The 23,402-nt window shown below is 38.6% G+C and overlaps 1 protein-coding gene across 1 annotated transcript in view; it reads left to right on the forward strand.

Moving 5' to 3' along the window:
* LOC101855526 (serine/threonine-protein phosphatase 2A 55 kDa regulatory subunit B alpha isoform) overlaps window positions 1-22,858 on the forward strand; it is a gene marked incomplete at its 5' end in the record, with an annotated part of 29,978 nt that extends 7,120 nt beyond the window's left edge. Inside the window, 6 exon segments of the mRNA XM_013088513.1 lie at window positions 8,340-8,437; window positions 10,093-10,258; window positions 12,120-12,410; window positions 12,724-12,888; window positions 15,181-15,442; window positions 16,691-22,858. Of these exon segments, the coding sequence (XP_012943967.1) occupies window positions 8,340-8,437; window positions 10,093-10,258; window positions 12,120-12,410; window positions 12,724-12,888; window positions 15,181-15,442; window positions 16,691-16,967 (1,259 nt within the window). The 3' untranslated portion in view covers window positions 16,968-22,858.
* Window positions 22,859-23,402: the final 544 nt, after the last annotated feature.

Raw genomic sequence — 23,402 nt, forward strand, 5'->3', positions numbered from 1 at the left:
AAGTCGGAAGTGATGTCGTGCTGGACAAGAATCAGAGTCCGAATAACATTTTTTCATATTCGGACTCGAGTCCGAATAATCACATCGACTATCTCTATGTCTCAACTTTAGGAATTCATAATTTTCCCGTTTTTAATCTCTCAATGAAGAATCTCGGACCGGTAGATTAATTCATTAAAATTTTGTCAGGGGGGAGACCCCTCCTCCCCAACCACCCGCCCCACCTACCCCACTTTCTCGAGCAATAATGTACGAGTGGTCCGGTATTCTTCAATCTTCCCCTATAGGCATGCAATTGCGTGTAAGGTGTCATAGTTTGCCGTACACATGCAATTGTGTGAACAGTCAAACCTGTGTAAAACGGCCACCCATTGTCAAGGAGAAAAGTGGCCGTATAAAAGGCTATAGTCTGTAGTTATTCGCACAGGTTGTGCGAATACTATGAAATTTTATGCGCACAGGATGTGCGAATGCTATGAAATTTTATTTGCACAAAGTGTGAATACTGTGTGAATAGCCTACTATGAAATTTTATTCTCACAGGGTGTATGAATACTGTGAATACTACTATAAAATTATGTTATTTGCACAGGGTGTGTGAATACTACAAAATATTATTGGCACGGGGCTCACAGGGTGCAGGGTGTTTCAAAAGAAGGATGGAAATTAATTAGGCCTAGCATTTCCTCCTTTTTTCCTCCCTCATCACGTAGGGACCAAGATCATGTATAACAACTTACAGACACTTTCACTCAGGTCCTCTCTTTGAGTTTTGAGCCAGACCCAATTTGGTGGTGCCCTCTTCGAAAAAGTGCGGACTTTGCGAACAGAGTTAGATCTACTCTAGTTGTGTGAAAAACAATGAGGGAGTGTATACAGACCCAGTAGGGGAACTCTTTTGTGATTTCAGAAAGTTTCAGCGCCCTCTTGGCTCAGGGTAGACCTAGGTTCTTCTAGATCTATAGCCTAGGTCTAGATAGACAGATGTAAATCATTGATATAGTTGAGGTTAGCCTAGATCTAGATCTAGATCTAAATTATGAAGATTGCAATGTCTTTTCGATGAACGATCGTTTTTGTCTTTCTTTCTCCCCACCTATTTCCCACTCTATCGTTCCCTCCTGTCAACTGGGGCATGCCATACATTTTGCTAGCACTTCCCCCTGCTCTCTCTCTCTCTCCCTCTCTCTCTCCCTCTCTCTCTCTCTCTCTACCTCTCTCTCTCTACCTCTCTCTCTCTACCTCTCTCTCTCTACTCACTCACACACACACACCCACACTACCGGGTCTTGGCGCTGAAACTTTTCAACCTCACAAAAGAGTTCCCCTACTGGGTCTGTATACTTCGTGACTTTGTTCCCGGTTACCTGGTCTGTATACACTTCGAAACAATAAAAGTGAAGTTAACCGACTGCTTATAAATCCTATTCTTCTTCTGGAGAAACGGAAGAGAGCTTGAAAACAGACTCCAGCGCCGTCTGAAGCAATAGGCGGACTTCTGCGAACACTTTTCGGGCTGAGTGAATGATCTTGTTATGTGCTGTCTTTGGTAGGGATTAATCTAATTCTATTTGTGCAATGCGATGTGAAAAACCCCCACTCAAATTGGAATTCAAGTTGTGTATTGTGTCAATGATAATGACTGAAATCTTTTTTTTTTTCCCTTGCGCCTTGAGAGAGATGAATGCATGCTATAACCCTAAAACTGAAACAAGTATGATGTTATACTAGTGTACAGTTGTTTTAATATTTAAAGCCTTTGCCAAAAGGTGGCATACCCGGGTGTGATAAACGAGGTCCAAAATCAACGTAGGCTCGGCCCTGTGGGAATAGAATTATTTCTTATTGGCACACCCGGTATTCTTATGCGCACACCCGGTGTGAACAATCACTTCCTATAAAAGTAGACTCCATAACGCCGTCAACGGTAGGCTATTCTTTTACTTTCTCTCCGGTCTCACACTTAGCTACTACCAGTTGACCATTTTCTACTGGGATAAATATTGATTCGCTGAACACGAATGTCAACTTCATTTCCGTCGCAAATTAGATCTAGAATCTAATAGTTTTTTAAATATGTGATTGTTCTTAATCGAGGTGTCACACTGGACTATACCTAACCGCATAGTAATTTGCGCGCTTTGGACTAATCGAGAGGTTTCAGGGGGTACTGCCCCCTGGTATGAAAAAATCTGGGGGGTTACAGCCTGTTTTAACTCATAATTTGATATTTTACAGTTAGGTTTGAAATTTTCTAGAAAATAATTGATTTGCGACAATATTGGTGGCTTTTTAAATCATGTGTGATTTGCAGCAAACATTACTGAAGTTAGACCCTGGAAGCAGTTCATCGGTGTTCGGGAGTGAAAGTAAAAATTACTTTCTATAACTGTGACACAGGTGGCCGTCTTGTCTTAGGTGGGACTGGTCAAAATGAAAGCAAATCATTCACTTCTGAGGTACAAACTGGGGCTGATCTCAGACTTAAGACTGCAGTGCGGCTAATTCAAAAGGGTTTTTGTTTGCTTTTGAAAAAGGGGGAAGGATGGTGTGGTGTAAAAAGGGTTTTTGTGTTGTTTTGGTTTTTAAAATTGTTTTTGGTAAACTTTCTTTTTGTTGTTGATTTTGGGCAAGGGTAAAAATAAACGAAATATTATGTAAATAAGACTAAGACCGAGTGCCATGGTAAAACAAACACACGTGTCGCCATCACTCCGAGAACGAGCGATGCTTCTGCTGCAAGTTAACGTCAACGTCAATTATTTTATTACAGATTAGGTAAACAAAACATTGACCAGTCCCCTCGCACACGATTTGGGCATGAGTTGTGGGCAGGGCTTTTAGTTATAGGTTATGAAGGATCACGCTTCCCTCACCAGCTGTTGAAAATGTATTGTTCGACCTAGGTCTACCCATTGGTCAACTTTGGTAAACATTCATTGGCGGGAATAAACTAAATAAAGTGACAGGTGAATGGATTATGACGGCCCGTACATAGCGTGAGGGGCCAATTCAAAATTTATAACAAAGCATCTGGCAGTGCGAGACCACGCCTTGCCGCCTGAGGCAGGTAAATTTGTGTTACCTTTAAACAATCTCGGCAATTCTCGTTTCATAAATTTAGCCTGTACCAGTACCATTCTGTACCTCCTCTTTTCCTCCCCAAAGTTGTACATGCACACACGTACACACACACACTCAAGCAGTCGACAGTGAAACCACCCTTGCATCCCCTAGTGACGTAGCCCATCAAGGCTAAGCGGAAAAGCGGACAAAAGCCGAAAGAGCATGTGCAATGTATATCTTGGTAGAAGAGAATCTGGCATTACTGCACGGAATTGCGTGCGTATAGCAAAAAAAAAATGTGTTGGTGCTCGCAATTGTGTGTGTATAGACACTCCCGTCGTCTTTAGATAATCGAAGTGACTCTTTGGACTCGAGTCCAATTAAACAAAAATTATATTCGGACTCTGAATTTAGTCCAGCATGACGTCCGTTCCGACTTCCGACCTTTGTTCTTAAATATTTCCATCATTTATGAAAAAATGTATTGATTACAATGATAACAATCGAGATGTGAGCTTTAATATCCAGTAACTAATACTAGATCTATCTAAACCCTCTCTGCATCATTAGTATGAGAACGGAACAACCAAGTTGAGTTGACCTTGCTGGGGGCAAAGTTAATTTTGTCAAAATTATGTCAACCAATGAGATTGCACGTAGCGATCACGCACTCTCGGCTTACTGGGGGAAGAGGCCACGACTGTCTTTTTTTTTTGACTATTTGGACTCGAGTCCAGTTAAACAAAAATTATATTCGGACTGAATTTAGTCCAGCATGACGTCCGTTCCGACTTCCGACCCTTGTTCTTAATTATTTCCAGCATTTATGAAAAAATTTATTGATTACAATAATAACAATCGAGATGTGAGGTTTAATATCCAGTGACTAAGTTAATTTTGTCAAAATATGTCAACCAATGAGGTTGCACGTAGCGATCACGCACTCTCGGCTTACTGGGGGAAGAGGCCACGACTGTCGGTTTTGTGCGATGTGATTTTAAAAAAATAAATTAATTTACAGAAAAAGTATAGCCGACAAAATGGAATTAAACATGTGGAAAGACAGTTTTGGAAATAATGATGCTGTAGTGGTGGTGGAAAGACCCTGAGTTGTCGGTTACCATGTACTTAGACACTGCCATTGGGCAATGAGAGTGCAGTCTTTTGACTTTTGACACAATTGCACTGTTCTAGTACTACTACTACTAGTAGGTAATTCTAGTTCTAATATTCTGGTTTTACGTTAAAAAAAACTGACGAGTTATATTTAGTATGCAACCTCTTTACACTCACATAACTCACTTTAAAAAGTCAGAATGAAAAAAAAAATTTTTGTGACCCGAGTCCGAATAGATAAAACCCATTTTCAGACTCCAGTCCGAATAGATAAATATAGCCCATTGGCACGATGGGTTCGGTTTGGTAGGCTGGACTAGCCAGATTGAGGGCACAAAGTGACCATTGTGGCACAAACCGATCACCTGACTCACAACCTCAAAATCTAACTCATACACATTTGTTTTCAGGCTGAAAATCTGGCAATTGGTTTGTCGACCCGCCAATGGGTACTGGGTAGCCCTACTGGAAACTCTCTCTTTCCCAATCTTTTGGTTAAAGTTTCAGGATTGTCAGACATCTATGAAAAAGTTAAAATGAGAAAAACTGTCTTGACGAGCATGCTCTTACCTCTATTCTAATTCTTTCTCAAACAAATCATCCGGCCTGTGAATATTGATGCAGGACTGTTTGAACAGGAGACAAGAATGGGTCTAGTCCTAGCCTCTATGACATAATGAAAATTCATGAATTAAATCCTAAATGTTAAGACTACGCATGACAGTGTTTTGATTGCTAGAGGGGGTTTTGAAGGGCAGAGGTGTCCAGTTTAGAGCTTGTTCTCCTTATGCACGACGTCGCGTGTTGTCTTTGTCGCTCTAAAATCAATCTGGTAAGATTATAAACTGTCTCCTTATGCGCAACGTTTAATCCATTTAGCGATTGGGGGTCTTGCCGCATGCGACAAGACTGGGGATGTGACAGATTTAGAGCATCACCATTGGTCAAATACCTAGCCAGGGAATGCCGGTCGACACGCCGTGTGTGCCTGTGTGTGGTATGTTCATCTTCAATTCGACCCAATGCAAGTTTTGTGAATCTAATCTTGTTTTGTGGGTGGTTGGCGGGTGTTCTGGTGTGGTTTGCTTCTTCTTTCCTATCAAACATCTATCGTCTTTATCTCCTCCTTTTTTGTGTTTGTGATCTCTCTTGTAACACCTAATCTTCGGCATTTATATGACCTTATTGTGTTGCAAATGCCGTAAAACACTTACTAAAAAATCTAAACTAAAACTTGTTGTTTTGTTGTTTTTTTAACGGCCAGCAGGAGGAGGAGGAGGAGAAGGAGGAGGACTTGCACAGGATTGGCCATGTACGGAATAAAAAAATGTCAGTGGCTCGTAGAACTCCCATCTGATGGACTTTGTACTTCCTTGTCCATCCTGACATTAAAATTTGCCACTGTCTCTCTTCCGTGAATTGCCAGTTGCACGTGACTAAATGTTGCGTCATGCATAATGAGACAGTTTGTTACTTTTGTCACACGCGATGCACACCTCGCCACTTACCACTAGCGACATTCGCGCATAAGGAGACATAGCTAAGAATGAGTGAGGTGATGCTAGCATACTCGACACAAAATCTGTTCCCCCCGACTTATTTTAATTCATAACTGCTGCTAAACCTAGGCATGACTTGATTGGGAAAACGTTTTCATAACTACCCATGCTCTCTATATTAGCTTGGGCAGCAATGCTCTGTCTATGGGATTATGGCTGAACACCTGTAAGTCAGAATCCCGCCCGGATATGATTATTAGCTGGGGCAGCAGGTATTATTCATTGTTTTTACTGTCTGCCCCAGTTTGTAGTTGGCACCTTCACACAAATATTTTTAGAAATCTATTAAAGTATGCATGAGAATGTGCGTAGCCTTCATTCAGATTTAAAAAAGGAAGATTTGGAGGGTAGCTACTTTTTGATGCCCAGTCATCCTCAGTTTTGTACTTAGTGACAGTACTTTCCATAACTGATAACATGTGATTGATTTTTTTATGTACCAGAGTAGAGCCTGTCCATATTGTCAGTTTGAGACCTGTGCATTTTCATTTTGCAGTCATAGGTGCTATTTCCACCCCAGTGTTTTTTGTCGGGCAAAAACTATTAAGAAATGAAACACCAGGGCCGCCCCTCGTTATAAATTTGCCGGAATCATTGCGATTTTTACCCAGTTTTAATAGAAGTTCGCAATACCCCTAATTCTGATTTTAAAAAAAACAAAAACTCCTCAGCAACAAAAGCTACATGGCGCTGGATGGTCTACGGTAGTGCGTCATGTCTAGATGCCTCACTTTAACATTCTCTTTGCATTGAGCCCTCATCGCTCAAGTGACAATATGTCCTTTTGAATTAAAAACATTAGGGCTTAAGAATTGGAAGTGCGAAAAGTAGGGAGTAAGGGCAGGCAAATATTAGGTTGACATGGTGTAGGAAAATTTCTGCCCTCTTGTGTTGTGGGTGATAGCCTCTAAGCCAATGAGAATTTTTAAAAATGGATCATTGTTTGTAACTTGAAACTGTTAGCATGGTGGGTGATTGGCATGCTCTATTGTGATGCGCTAGCAGGATCTTAAGCAATGTTCAGCGCGGCAATACCTTTTTCTTCATCACGCTTTTGTTTACATTACATTTATGCTTGACTACAACCCTTGACTCCAGGGAAAACCATATTGTGAAGTTTTAAGCCAGATTACAATTTTTCTGTTTTTTTACTAAAACATATCCTGGTGGGTGGGCAGCCCTGTATGATATCATATTTTAATCTGTAGACTTAAAGGGCTTGTGTTCAAAGCAGAAAGTACTTCGAAATTTCCTCCTTTTTGTAGGTAGAGCATTTTAACCTTGTCGAAACATGTAAAGAAATAAGTGTAACTGTTCATGATATGCAGCGAGAGATTGTTTTTTAGCAGTTGAGCTGTCAGATGAAGTCCAAATAACTCTTTATTTTTTTCCTAGACAGTGCACCTTTGTCAAGGTTGTGGAAAAATTAATTATTTTTTATTATCAATGGATCGGCGAGTCTGGGCTAGTGTAGAACAAAGAATCAGCGTATAGTCCCCATTTGTCAAGATGTTATGAACCTTCATTGGGTAATCCTTACTTGCCATTTTTACCCTGACTGCTTTGTTTGTATTTCCTGTTGAGGAATGCAACCTGATTCTTATGGGCATTGTAAATATTAATATATATATATTTTTATTGCCTAGTTAAGGGCTGCTCCAGTACGATTGCCTGTTGTAAAGAAATAAATTTGACGTTGAAGAGGCGATTTATGCGTGTAGTCGTCCAGTGTCTGGTACAAGATGTAGCAATTGGGGAGAGGTCACACATACCCAGTCTTTTCCTGTTGGGTTAGAATATGGTTCACGTTGCCACTCTATTTTCCAGGTCACAAAGCCATTTCAATTTATAGGATAACATGGTTTACTGAACACATATAATGAAGGAAATATTGGTTTCTAGAAGAAAATCTGCTTTACTTGAGTAAAGTTCTTTAGCTTTCTGATAAATATTTATTTATAGGAGGCATCAAAATGATTATTTTCAAGCAAGTTAATATCTCACTTATTAGTTCTCAATAGTTATTTCTTTTCAAAATCGAAAGTTGGATGGTTTGGGAAAAATCCTTTATTTAAAAAAAAACCTCTTAATTTATCCGTTTTGCTCATGCAATGAGTCTATTTAGAGAAAAGCTGGGACAAAAAATCATTTAAAACATTTTTTCTAGAGTTCACAATAAATGCGTCATAATATAGTCACATGAGACATCATACACACATAATTATTTTATCCAACCAAACTTCACTCAATTTTTTTTATTGATAGAGTTATTGTATTGACCTGCCTAGGAATTTTTAATATGATTTTTTTCTACATCCGTGCTCTTTACCTTTTAAAAAGTGGCCAAAACCCAAGAACTCAAATTGTTTCCAAAATCCAGTGTGTTTTTCAGCCAGTTAGAAATATTGTTGGTTGGTTTGCATTGTTGATTATTGTCTGCATGGGTATTTTTTAAAACCAGAGGATGGTAACAGACTGTTTTAGGAAAGTTCTGTCTGGAGATCCTTTTCTAAAGTGCTCTGTTTTGTTTCTTACTTGAAATGATGACAATAATACTGAAGTATGCTAAAGCAAGTTTATTTGTGATTTTTTCCGCAGCGGATATAATTTCCTGTGTTGAGTTCAACAGTGATGGAGATCTTTTGGCAACAGGAGACAAGGGTGGTAGAGTTGTCATCTTTCAGCGTGATAAAGCGGTAAGGTTATATTCCAGTAGAATTTCAAGATAAGATTGTGAGGGGGGTGCGTTCAAACTTTTTTCGGCCTTTTTGACTTTGATAGATATTGTAAATTGTATTTCAATTCATTATTGACTCCTACTTATATTCCTTTCGCAACAGAGTTTGTTAACAAAATTGCTTCAGCTAAGTTCATGACTTAACGTTGAACTTGTTATTCCAAGTCTCATTGGAAAAAGAAAATTTCGGTTATCCCAAGGTTAAGTGTCTTTGCTTTTCGGTTTGTAAATTTTCTTGTGATTCAGATGTGTGAGAGTTGCCAATCGTCCCCTGCGCTTTGGGCAGAGTAGTAGTTTTTTGGGTCAGTCGGGATCTAAGGTAGCCCTCTTCTATGGAACTTGCCAAGCAATCTGAAGAAAGACTAAACTTGATATTTGCAAGCATACAAAATGCTGATAGATTTCTAAACCCGGGAGAAATTGCCATGTTTGTGTGCTTTTCTTTCGTTTTTCAAAAACTTAAGAGGAGCTGCTGCATTGTCGTCAACCGGACAGGTGAAAGGCGCTCCACGTCTTTTTTTATAGCTGTAACATTTTAGATTTCTGTGTGGCACTTTTTATGTTCCAACTTAAAATTACCACCCTTCCAGCAATACTAGACCCAGAAACTGAACGGGATAGCTTGCTGGCATGTGAAAGGTGCATGATTATACCGCTTGGTTAAGTTGTAGAGAGGTGATCAGAAAACAGGGCCGATTCCTTTAAGATTAGTCTTTCCTGTAAGTGGAGTAAATGAAGTTTTGTAATATTTGAGCCTGCTTTGCAAGCCTGTGCCCCCTTATTGATATCAGTTCCAGGGATGTTGTGCAATTAAACATTTTCTTGCAAAATAGCAAATATTTGTCTTAAAGATCCAAAGTAATAAAGACATAGAAAAATTGATGTTAGAACTAGGTTCTGCACATGCAGATACCCAGTTTCATTCATATACTCCCCCAATTCATTTTTGACTTGTGAAATAATCCCTCAAAATAAATCAAGAATAATCCCACTTTTATTTTTGTTTTCCTATTTAAAGGTCCTCATAATTTTGCTTAAAAAAAATCCTAACTTTATTTATCAATGGATTTTTTAAAGCAATTTGAACAAAAATGTAATCATTGTCATTGCTACTAGTTGCTGAAAGATCGATCTTAGTGCCTGGGCTGATGGCCCCTAGTGTAAAGTTACAACACAATACTTTTTGTTAATGAAAAATCCATGTAGGTGTTATTTTGGATTATGAGAGTAAGAGACTTAAGGGTTATATAATGCTACTGCTTTTGTCTATTTTTAGGCACGTCGATTGTTAAAAAAGGTAATCTTTTTGGCAAAGTTTGTTCGGCCTGTGTTTGGTAACCTGTTCGGCCTGTGTTTGGTAACCATTCTGTCCTCTATAGCCAGTGCCTCAGCCTGTGTCTTTCTTAGACTTAAATTGCATCTCTGACTGTTGTGAGACCTTAGAGGGCTGAATTACTCGTCCTGGTTTTATTATTGGCTAAATTTGCAAGAGACAAGATCAGTCTCACACTCCCTTCTGTCTTCACCACCCCCCCTCTGATTTGGATGTTTCATGCATACTCTTTTGTGCTACTTGTTTTAGAAGGTAAAATTCAATTTGCTTTTCATTTTCAGAGCAAGAATGCTGTCCCAAGCAGGGGAGAGTACAATGTGTATAGCACGTTCCAGTCTCATGAGCCTGAATTTGACTACTTGAAGAGTCTTGAGATAGAGGAAAAGATCAACAAAATCCGTTGGTTGCAGCAAACAAACAGGAACCATTTTTTATTGTCAACTAATGGTAAGATTGTTGTCGCGTAGAAATAGGATAATTTTTTTTTAAAGACATGTCAGCTCAGGTTTGAAATTTTCTGTCTGTTGAACATGTTTGCTGTGAATTTTTTGTTGTTGAATACTAGTACTTTTTGTTTCACAACTTTTTTTTTCTGTTGGTTTGTACCTGTGTTAATTGATGGATCTGATAACTCCCTTTCTCCCTTTTTGATTGCTACCTCAGGGCTGCCCATCATTATGATTTTGGCGAAATCGTCACGATTTTTTAGTTTTGGGAAAATATGATCTTATTGATTCGGATTTTATAAAATTTTGACTATCCCAACTCTCTGCCCACCTTCATGGTGTATAAGGGAAGAAAAACTACCAGACCCGTACAGTTTACGCCACCATGTCATATGCAATCCACGGAAGTAAATATCAAGGGAAATCACTCTATGTGATAGCTCAAACGTTGATGTAACGCTTCGAATTTAAGTGCGTTGCTGGAGCTGTGAAGGTTTTTTTGTTGTTTTTTTACATTTTTTGTTCTACCATGGCTTCAGCGTTCCCAGATCGCTATTCTAGATCTAGTAATTCAGGTGGGATTGCCTACCCTCTCCAAACAGAGTGGGAGTTTTTATCATGATGTCTATGTGTTGCAAAAGAGGGTTTTCTTTAAAGTACTTTTATTTCTGAATACATCTTGAAAATGTCATGCAATTCTGTATATGACATTTGTTTCAATGAATTTTTTTGTAACATACCCTAATTATTTTGTTGGCTTTTAAATCTGCGGTGCTCAAGGGGGGTTTTCACGTTATGACAGTGCGGTACTGTAAGTGTTAAAATGTGGATTAGTATTTGAAACTTGGTTCAAAAGCCCCCTGTACTACCTCTTTTTTTCTTAACTCGACCAGTAACCCCCCCAAAAAATGCCTTTGCTTTACTTTTGCACTTGCTTTACTGCAACCCCTGTCCTTGACACTCCACGGAAAGAGACGATTCATGTCTATATTATGGATTTTTAAGTGAGATTACTAATTTTTCATTTGTTGATTACTAAAACATATGCTGGTGGGTGGGCAGCCCTGCCTCCTATGCTCCACTGTCATCAAATATTTTCATGTATACCGTCATGTGTCAATGATAAGACCTCGTCGGGTGTGTTGTCATTACTTTTTGTTTTAGCCTTGCAAAGACTTTCAGATACTGCTTATATATGCTTCATGTCTTGAAACTTTCTGGATGAACTTCGTTTAGTGCACTTTCAGACCTTACCTTTTGTACTCCTGCATTTAGTTTGATTATGGTTATGTACCACTTTGAGTATTTTTTTTTTTAACCCCCCCCCCCCCCCCCCCCCCCGGGCGGTGCCACTGACTAGTGTTTTTTGGCCATTCCCAAAGGGGGGACATTTCTCGTTCAAGTACAGTAGAATTGTGAATGGGCTGGTTCATCATGTCACGCTCATAACTGTACCTGTTCTGCAACAGGGAACTGCTGCTTTTTCTTTCCTAATCCTTACTGTTGTCATTTTCCTCTACTTCTTTTGTATGTTTGTCACACTCTTTTGACCCGATATTTCCGGGGTGCCTTGATAGTCGAAGCAGACCTTGTGCTGTTGAAGCCAGAGAGGTGAGCAGAGTAAGTCTGATTCCCTGTAAGGATTTCTCTGTTGACACCCACCCCTTGGCGCTCATATGGCCTTATGCAGTTGTGAGCGCCGTAAAACCCTCTACTAAAAAAAAAGTATTTTTTCCCGCTTTTAGTGTACTCAGTTCTAAAATATTGTTGCCACTTTAGTGGGGATTTTTTTTCAGTGTTATATTAAATTTCATTTTAAAAAGTTTCAGGTATTGTAATTTTTATGTATTTTCTATTTTCAGACAAGACGATAAAGCTTTGGAAAGTTGCTGAGCGAAATAAACGACCTGAAGGATATAACTTGAAAGATGAATTGGGACAATCCCGCAATCCCACATCAATCACCTCTCTTTGTGTGCCAGTGTTTCAGCCAATGGAACTTATGGTTGAAGCATCACCCAAGCGTGTGTTTGCCAATGCTCACACGTATCACATCAACTCCATATCTGTGAACAGCGACTTAGAAACCTATCTCTCAGCAGATGATCTGCGTATCAACCTTTGGAACTTGGAAATTACAGATCAAAGTTTCAGTATCCTTTGGAAAGAAGTTTAAAAGGATAATGGGTTAACTAAGTTTAAAAGGATAATGGGTTAACTTCTTGGAAACTGAATGTGGGGTTTTGGGGAATATGTTTTTGTTTGCATCTCTTTGCATTTGTAGTAGATAATTTCAGATGACAAGTTTAATTTAGAGCTAGTTTAGAATTTGATACAATAACGCAAAGCAGGCGCACAAGATTTTTTTGGTTTTTTGATTGGTTTATTGTTTTTGGTTGTTGTTTTTTTTTTCCTGAAATGAATAGAATTTGTGTATGTGTTTATTGCCCTTAACCTGTCTCTAAGACATAGTTGACATCAAACCAGCCAACATGGAGGAGCTTACAGAAGTGATAACAGCTGCAGAGTTTCACCCCAAAGAATGTAACATGTTTGTGTACAGCAGCAGCAAGGGAAGCATTCGACTATGTGACATGAGGGAACAAGCCTTGTGTGACAAGCATGCCAAACGTGAGTTGATTTTGGTTGGCTGTTCTCATAACTTTTTTTTGGTCAATTTTTGTGGCAAAAGATGAAATGAAATATTGTTAACCAGTTTCAGTGGCATCAACTTCTAAGTCAATATTAATTTCTAGACAAGTTGTCAAGCACTGGTCATATTGTAAACATTTTAGACCCAGCCCTCTTTCCTATTAAACCAATTTCAAAGAAAAACAGCACTGTAGTCATATTTTATAGTTTCCCATTTGCAACGGCCAGTTACTGTTCTAGATGGGAAGATAAGCGCGTAATGCCAACTATTTTGGATGCATGGTACTATTTTCTCAAAACAGTTACTTGTTACTGGAAAACCAGGAATCCGGCACAGCTGAGTGTTGGTAAATTAATAACAAATAGTGAAAGTGGGGTGAAAGACATTCTATTAACCCTCTTACCGCTAAGCCATTTTTACCTTTACTTCCCTTCAGTGCTAGGTTTATTTTAGAAAAATACTAATTTTCAATATGGCTTTAAAAAAAGCTCATATCTTTCTTTTTTATCATAATTTCTAATTACAGTAAGAAGGAAAAATGTGTCTTAAATAATGAACTACCCTTATGTCTGGTCAGATGTGTTTTTTAATGATGTTGCTGTTGTTGTTGGTATCAAAATCCTCATCATTTTTAGTCCAGCCTGCTTGGAGATCAGCAGGAATATCGACGTCCCCTTCTGGGCGTAACCTATCTAGATCTAGATCTACGACACGCTATCCCCATCACAGACCTGCCACTCATCCCGATTTAATCGGGATATCCCGATTTTTTGCCCCAAATCTCAAGCATCCCGATTTTCCCGATTTCGATCGCCAGTATCCTGATTTTTCGTGGTTGCATCTGTTGCGTCCGATTCTTAGGGGAAAAAAAAAAAAAGTTCTGCAATCTCTTTTGCTTGGAAACACCGATTGGACTTTTTATCTGCAGGAACTTGGAACGCTATTTTCTAAAGCATCTATGCCGAATCTAGATCTAGGTTTAGTAGATGGCTAACGTACGTTATTTAAACTAAAATCGACCTAGTTTCAAACGCTCACTCGCATCACATGACATGACCTCGTACGTGTGGTGAGTAGCGCGTGTGTCGGGGACCGTCGGTTGTCGGGGTCAACAAAGTTCATTCGCACTGGTCGCGTTGGTCGAGGTGTAAATTACAGAACGTATATCGTGGGCGGTCCTCAGCATCGGCGCCGCGTCAAGACGGGGGCACGGTTTGACACTGGGCTTAAAGTGCGTAAATCCAATAATGGACCTCCTTAAGGGGAAAGGAATAAGAAGAAAAAAGGAACAACCTTGGCACGATCTTTTTTTCGATGTGATGGAAGTCAAACGTTGTTTTAAAATGCGGGCGTTTTGCGTGGATGATTAGAGTTACGTGTCAGCTATTTTCAAGACTACGAGTGTTTCAGCATCACTGCGACCTTCGCTCCCCCAGTCTATCTAACTTCGACTCGAGTACATATATGCTGTCAAAGTTTTGCCTTGCATACCTTGCCTCTTTAAAGGGAAACAGGACACCCCTCCCCGCCTTCCCCAGTGCCCTTTATGACTGACTTGCTGTTGAATCGGATTTTTTTCACCAGATCCTGATTTTTTAACTCAGAAATCCTGATTTTTAGATTTCATAGAGTGGCAGGTCTGCCATCATTCACACGTAGAACTAAATCTTTTATTTGAGGACCTGATCCTTCTAACTCTTTGTCACTGTGGTCCGGTTTCAGGAAAATGTTGGGTAAATCTGTGTCCAATTCAGCTGACGAATCTGACATTTTGAAAACTAAACAATATCCCAGAAAATTGCCGATAAAAAACTCCAAACCGATCCCCGACTGCGAAATGCGCGGCCAGCAGCGCTAATAAACGTTGCGCTGGTGAACTGTAGTCCCCAGCAGTTTAAAAATGGCTATTATCATGTCAGCGGTATAGTTTCTACACTCATGTCGGATCACGTCCACCGGTGGTCGCGATGAGCGCGAAAGGGAGGTATGAATCATCACGACCGGTCGTGATGCGCACGCAAAGGGTTAATATTGATTCGTTGGTGGTTGGGAGTCTCCTACCTTATCTTCATGGTGTCATGGCAGTCACCCTGATTCAATTCTACCCCATTGTACTGTATCTTCATGTCACATGTTGCCTTTTCACATTGTTCCAGACTTATGAAGTAATATATATAATATAGGACAACTTAATAATACCATTATACTGTGATTAATCGTCTCAAATTTTTATCTAATTGCATTTTGTTTGGGTTTCTTTTTTTCTTCAGTTTTTGAGGAACCTGAAGACCCAACAACCCGGAGCTTCTTCTCGGAAATCATTTCTAGTATATCGGATGTGAAATTTAGTCACAGTGGTCGCTACATGATTACCAGAGACTATTTGTCTGTCAAAGTGTGGGATTTGAACATGGAGAACAAGCCTGTGGAAACTTATCAAGTGCATGAATACCTTAGGAATAAACTCTGTTCACTGTATGAAAATGACTGCATCTTTGACAAGTTCGAATGCTCTTGGAGTGGTGATGACAAGTAAGAACATTTTTTGCTTTTGAAATTTCACACTGTAGGTGCAGCATACCTGATAAGAGACAGCATATGTTTGATGAACTACTTATTTCTTGTTATGAGATCTCACGGTTCTTTGTCTTTTCCTAATAATACAGACTTGCATTGTCTTACTCATTTATGCATCTTTTTATGGGTACATCTTGGCCTTGTGCTATTGTACTCAAAATGTAACAATTGGAAACAAGTGAAGTGGCCTGTCTTGGAATATTGCTCTTCTCTTCCATCAAAATATTGTAAAATTTGGATATAGTGCATGCTTGAGAAAACAGCACATTTTGTGGGAAATTTTCAACATTAAGTTATGGGAAATTGTGTAGGAAAGTAAGGCTAATGTGAATATGTGAGAAATGCACAAAGTATCATTGGAATGTAATCAAGTATATGCATTGGCTGTACAATTACAATATAGGGCAGATAATACTTAACATTTACTAATTAGCGTTAGAGGTGCCAGCATAGGTAGCCCACTAGAGGTGTCCGGAGGTGCAGATACTAGATCTAGATCTTCAGCTAAGTTAGCGAAAGTCTGGGAGTAGTTTGGTATGTTTGCACTACATAGATTGGCATCATGGTTTTGGGACAGATATGAAATGCAGCTTATTTTTCTTCTTATAAGTTATATTTGAATCTGTTAAAACTGAATTTAGTGGCAAATGTTCTGTTGTTGACTTGAGCCAGAGGACACAGTGAAGTTGAAACTAGAACAAAATTTTTTTTTTAAAGAAAGAAAAACACTTTGGAAATAATACAATTGCTTGGCCCGTGATGAGATCGTAACAAAATAAAGGGACATTAATAGTTCATTTTGCGATCCAACCATAATAGTATTTTGAATTCGTTGGAGCTGTAGTGTATTTTTTAATTTGATGAAATAAAAGGGTAACAAATGCAATCAGATAGTCACAACTATCATGCGAGAAATTATTAACTTGCACACACAGAGTGTACTGTAGTGGAAACAGGGTGGTCGTAACAAGTGTTTTTGTTTGTTTTAATAAAATTTTTTATCGCTGAATGTTGTGAGTGTTCCACATGCAGGTGTAGTCCTTAGTGTTTGTCACTGATGCTGTGTGACTTTTCTTTGGCACCCTTACTTGCCATGTCCAGAAGGATTTGAAACCCCCCCAATTTTTTAAAATCATTTCTTTGGGTGTTTACCAAGTCACTTTTTACATTGTTATGCAACCTGTCGTTTTTTTCCATTCACAGGCACATCATGACTGGATCTTACAACAATTTCTTCAGAATGTTTGATAGAGACAACAGAAGGGATACTACTCTTGAAGCATGCAGGGAAATCACAAAACCAAGGACAGTCCTCAAGCCTCGTAAAGTTTGCACAGGAGGGAAGAGAAAGAAAGATGAGATTAGTGTTGACTGCCTAGATTTCAATAAGAAAATACTTCACACAGCTTGGCACCCCTTAGAGAATATTGTTGCAATAGCTGCCACTAACAATTTATATGTGTTTTCTAGTAAAGATTAACCAAGGTCACGTTTAGTTGATATTTATTCACCACACCACTTATACGGTTGAGTGGTGTCAACCCTTCACTTTCGCCCAGAGGGTGAGGCAGGGGGCCATGTTTTAATCAGTCTTTCCACGTGACGGATCATTGCTCAAGTGTGGATCAAGCCCCCGTGTCCATGTGATGGTGTGTGCCACTTTTCACAGCCTTCCACTGTCCTCAGAGCATTGTTTTCACAAGTATTTTCCAACTCGTGGAGGATCAAGGAGACTGAACTCCACAAATGTGCAATGCGTTTGGACGGCCAGTTTCCTGTTGTGGACTGCTTAGCTTGTCATGTAAATGGAATAATTGACATCAAATACTGCATTCCTCTCTTGTGAAGTTTGTGTCAAGATTTGTCCATGTATGTATTGGAAATTACAATGTGAGTACCAATTTCCAGTATTGTTTAAACAGGGTTCTGTGACTTGTAACAAGCGGTATGTGATAGAGACAGATGAAATGGACCAATTTGACTGTCCTGTATACAACCAACAAGGTCTGTGTTCCACAATTTGATTTGGCTTTGAGAATTCTAAAATACATTTTATTATGAGGTATTTTGTGTTTTTCTGTACTGTGAAACTTGAAATCACTAGTATGTGTTGATAGCGTGGATCGCAAGAACCACAAGTATTGATTTGTTGTCAAGTACACATAAGGTACCTTATACATATGTTGAAAATATAATGGTACCGTTTTCACCGTTGTCAAAACAGTACTTCATCTCACAATCATTCTGCAAGTCGTGTTGTTTCCTCCCAAACATTTGTCTTTCCACATTATTGGGGTTTTTTTGTTTGTTTGTTTTTTGTTTTTTTTGTACTCTTTGTGTCTCCTTAATTTGGTACTTTTAATACTCTTATTATCGTTTTGTGCACGTCATTAAGTCACCTGTCATATAAGTGGGACTCTGTTGTTGTATTGTTTTTCACTTGTCTAACAAGGTCTGCCATAATTTTTTTATATGATGTGCACGAGCAGATTGTTGTAGCTTTGATGCCATGTTAGCTTTATGATGTTTATGTGCGAGTCGCTCGGTTGAATTTGCAGTGGGTTCTACTTATAGTTCCAGAAGTTGAACTGACACAACTTAATATTTTTTAATAGAATAGGTCTACTGTTTGTACTTCTCAATTCCTTTTCAATTTTTGTTCACAAACTCCACATCAAGTGTAGTTTCTTTATACTGGCTCAGGACGCTCTATCTTTCGATGACTCTATTGGCCCAAGTACATTTTACTGCGGTAATGTGATGATGGTTTTGCTTGGTTGATTTAGAAAGCTTTGATGATATATGCTGAAAATCTCAGATTTTTTTTTTTGTAAGTTGACTAATGAATGTCGTTTTTGAAGTTTGATTTTGAATGGTGACTGGATTGTGTATATTCCGTTCTCATTGTTTTATATGATTAGAAAAGATAAAACAAAATAAAAACTTTAAACCTTGTCTCTTTGTTTTGGCCAATGTATAATGCTACAAGTGGGATAGCAGTGTATTGGTTTTGCTCCAACAATGCAGCAACGAACAGGAGAGCTTAAACAGTTTGCTTTCAAAGTTGTCTTCAGTCATGTTTGGGATCGCAAGTATATGTTCAGATGGCAGTGAATGATGTATATCTTCATGCCATATGGAAATCTCAGTAGTGCAGTGTAAAATGTCATGCTACTTTGTTTGTGTCTAAAATGTCCACAAACTCGTGAATAGGAATTATGCTCAGCTTCCTTTGAGCTTCGCTGATGTGCCTCGAGGAAATGCAGGAAAGAAGAAATAGAGTTGCTTGTGGCATTGAGGGTGTAACATAATTCCAGGTGAGAAAGAAATGGCTTGAAGCTGGTAGCAACTGCTGTAGACTGTTGTGAATGATCACCTAAAATGGTACAAATTACATTAATTTGTCTGCGTGTTTTCCCCCTCCCACCGGCTAAGATGATAGCTTGTCACGCAATAACTTATTCATATGTTGTGTGCACTTTGTCATATGATTATCTATTGTCGCATTCTATAAGTAACTGACACATGAATGTCTTTCAGTTCATCTATGAGGGCAATAGATAAACTGGAATTATTTTCATTTTTCTCTTTTGGGGGTGATCCGTTTGAATGAATGTACAAAGTATTATTGGCATCTGACGTAAGGATGTATGTGTATTGGTAGTGCACACAATCTCCCTATGCATGCTAATATGTACCTGTACTTTGGAAAATGAATGCATTCCTGGAAAATGACAGAAATCTGGCAGTCATGTTCTCATTGAAAATCATTGTATTGTACTCATCTTGTAAGATGAATGATCATGGAGTATGCAGTGTGCATTTTGTTACATTTTGTGGACATATTACACGACCTGATGTTTGTAATATGAGGTTAGTGGAAGAAGCTTTAGGGCTGCCCCACTTCACTGTCCCATTCTCATAGCTAAAATTAAAGAAATGGATAAGGTTTAGAAGGTAACTCAGGACTCCCTCCATTTGTTTTGGTATGTTCAGACATTTATCATTGATTGATTTATGAAATTTAAATAGCATGGCTCTTGCTCTTCTGATTTTATTGACATGCATGGTTTTCTGTTTTCAACAATACTGTCATGATATGTCATTTCCATTATGCAGGATTTGAAGGTAAAGCAATAATTTTGCAAATCATGTTACAAGCACAACAAGAAAAATGTGGTGAAGACATCCTGAGTCCATATAGATAGTCCATATTCATTAGAGGTGGGCCCTGTCTTTTACTTAAGGGGGGTACTAAACATTTTTTCGTCTTTTTACCGCAATAATGTGCTGGCGTATTTGCATTTGTGCCCTTTTGTGTTTTGAGGTTGATTTTTTTACTTATGTAAATGCTGGTCACTGAACTTGGGATTGTATGGATGGTGTCTGCTGGTGTGATCATTACTTGTTATGGTGCTAATCGTAATGTAAGGGCTATACCAAGCTTCACTGTTATTAAAAGGGTCTCCTGCAAAAGGATATGTTAGAAGAATTATAGGAGGTGGGATGGTGTCCTGAAATGATTTTGAAAAGATGAAAGTTTTTAATTGGTCCATAATGGAAATAAAGGGGCAGGAAAGATCGTAAAATTGTCAAGTTTCAAGGAAGAAAAATTCGAATACACAGAGTTGGAATGGTTTTTAAAAATTTTTTCTTGTTCAGGTTGAATTGGATATAAATGGCATGAAAATGTGAAGTTCTCAAGAGCTTTGGAGCTGCACTGTTGGTGTCGGAAGCTGTTGCACTCAATGCTAGTTTCCAACTTGCCGCCAGTCTTATCCTTGAAGACTAGTGGTATAGAACATGCAGTGCAACGTGGCAGAACTCTGTTTAGGTGGGCATTTTTTCTAGTTTCAAACTTCATCTTTGTAACAAGAAAGTTTGTCCTGCAGTTATGAAGAAGTACAAGGGATGATAGGTATGGAGTGCTAACGTAAAGTTTTGGAAGATTTTTGTATAAGTACAGTGTTACAACTGATTTTGTTTGGGTTTTTTTGCAGTGAATTGTTAGTGCATTAGCAATGTAGTGTCTTTATTTTTTATCCAGTTGAGAATGAATTTGTCGGCCACTCTATCTGTCTCTCTCTTTCTCTCTTTTTGCTTTGCTTTGCCAACACGGTGCTTCGAAAAGGTGCTTAAAGGTTTTTACGAGGGTCTGAGCAAGCCAGGAGGTAGTCGCTGTTGGTTATGAAGATGGCCCGCAAACAGCAGATTATATGTGAGCCGATTCTGACTTTTTCATCCTTGAATAGTTCCCTTTGCTTGGTGGTTGTCCTGACAGGAGACCTAGTGCTTGGTACTGATGAGCTGTAAACTTCAACAAAGTCAATGTTAAGCAAGAGAGGTCTATGTTTTCAAGATGTCAGAAGTGTGAGAATGTTTTATTTCTGGAAGATAACTGTTGAAATTATAACAGTATGTTACTCATCAAAATTGTTCAGTTTTGTTCCTTCTGGTAATGTTGTGAGGAAGGATTGAAGTTCTTTTGCTCATTATTTCATGTTTTATGTTTTATCTGATCTGTAAAAATGTAATGAAGTTTGTAGAGACTGAATGCTATGAGTACTGAAAGAACTTAGTATTTGTGGATCCTGTCCGTCTGCTGTGTTTTGATTGGACTAGAGTTGTGTAAATATGTCTCAAGGCTCAGGAACATACTGTATAAACCATGGTTGAGTGCTTGTCATTCAGAAAGTTTCATTTTGTTTCTGGAAGTTTTATAACAAAAACTTTAAGGCTGTTAGTCGAGAGTGAGCTTTTGCCATTAATTATGGCAGGAACATTCTGTATTGTATGAAGTGAAGGCACAAGGTTCCAGTCCTATTGCTGCAGCATTAGTGATGAATCAACTATTTAGTGTCTGATGGGTGTACTGGACACGAGTTCACCGATTGGTGTCTACTTTCGGAACTAGTGTGAGGTTCACATACGGGATGCTTCGGTTTCTTTCCTTTAGCTTGTAGAGCTTTAATTGTGAAACGCATGATCTGAAAGAAAAATGCCTCGTTGATATTGCTTCTGTGTGAATGTGTTGTGTCACTTTCACTTACTCTCGTCAAGCTTCAAAATAGACATCTGCCAATTTCGGACAGGAGTGGTTTCCTTGGACTACTTTCATTGTTTTACAATGAGTGTATGCTGATGGACAATGGAACTGTAGGGGTGCCTTCTTTCTCTTGGATGTTGCTATTGTTTTGACTTCTCATTTACTGAAAGAATGTGGAAGTTAACATGTTTTTTGGATGCATTCCGATAGTTTGGAAATTTTTGTGGATTAAAGTGCCCAAATGATAATTCAGTTTATATTAAGTTTGTAGATACAGAAAGGTTAGGGGAGTTTCACCTGGATCACATTTGACTTTATTGCCCTGAAAAGAGGTCAGTCAGAGTAGGAAGTGATTGTGTGGTAGATGCAGCTGTGGTCACAGACTGTCATCCGCCAAATTCATAATTACAAGCAATAGAAGCAGCAGGGTTTGAGAATGGAAGTGTGTACTTATATGTATGCCATTGTATCTTTGTGCATTAGTTTGCCCTTTTTATGTACAGGTATTGTTAGGGCTTAACATACAGCTGTAGATTTGATTGTGTTTGTTAAATGAGCTTAGGAAGAATGCATGTGTTGCCCAAATATATTGTTCTCTTGCTACAGATGATAGAATGAACTTATTGTTATATTTCTAAGTTTGTAGCAATGTTTCTGCATAAAGATGAGTGTAACAGGTTTACATAGTCTTGAGAGAAAACTGCAGTCATAATTTCCTCAAAAGGTGCATCTAGTCACAATGCTAAGTGAGAGGTCTCGTTAGGTGACACTTGTTTGAGAGTTGTTAGTTTTTGTTTTATTTTGTTTTTTTATTTCATGGGACTTGTTTTCCTTGTAGTGAGGTCATAGTGAACTGTGTTGGCTATACAATTGTGTTGATGATAGGAGAAAAAAAAAGCATGACATTTGTGTGTTGCACTTATTACCTCGTAGAGAAAGCCTTTACCATGAGAATTCATCTATCATTAGTACTGCACTGGTTTGAAAGTTTCATTGTGAATAGGACTTCATTGTACACGAAATGTTGCATAACTGGTGAGTGTAAGATATGATTGCATTTGATTGTTTAGTGTGGCTGGCTCAGCAAATGATGTACAGACGTTTCTTTGGGGCTGTATGTTGTGGGTGGTCACAGTTGTCACAACGAGCAGGTGTTTATTTGTGAAGCTTTTTTATTAGATTGCCCCATCCAAAGATTCCTCAACCCTCCTTATCAACAACCTGTTGTATGTGCTGTTATTTGTGCAATCCATTTAATGTAAAGATCGAAAAAAATATCATCTGTTTTTGATATGTTAAATGATTAAAATATATTTTGAAATGTTCATTTGGATTTTGTTTGTTTTTTTACTTGTTACTTCCTTTTTAGTGATGAATTATTTCAGTGTTGCATTCTTTACACATACAATTCTTTTCTGTGGTTCCTTTATTAAAAGCATATTTATGTGCATGCTGTACTTGGTGGTTGGTTGGCGGGTGCTCTTGTGTGGTTTGCTCCTTCTTTCCTATCAAATATCTATCGTCCTTATCTCTCCTCCTTCTATTTTGTGTTTGTTATTCTCTTGTAACACGTGTAATCTTCGGCACCTATATATGACTTTACTGTGTTGTAAGTGCCATAAACCTCTTACTAAAACTAAAGTCTTCTGTCTTTTCCAAGCCTTGTAATGCTACTGTGTCGTATCTGAGACGGTTGTCTCAAAAGTTAAAGGGCACCACTGGCTGGTTCTGCTTCTTTGTTTTCCTTTTGTTGTTTCTGTCTAACATTTGTGGGTGGTTGGCGGGTGCTCTGGTGTGGTTTGTTTCTTCTTTCCTATCAAGCATCTATCGTCCTTTACTCCCCTTCTTTTTTGTTTGTTACTCTCTTGT

Source organism: Aplysia californica, unplaced genomic scaffold, assembly GCF_000002075.1.
Source record: "Aplysia californica isolate F4 #8 unplaced genomic scaffold, AplCal3.0 scaffold00755, whole genome shotgun sequence".
Taxonomy (NCBI): domain Eukaryota; kingdom Metazoa; phylum Mollusca; class Gastropoda; order Aplysiida; family Aplysiidae; genus Aplysia; species Aplysia californica.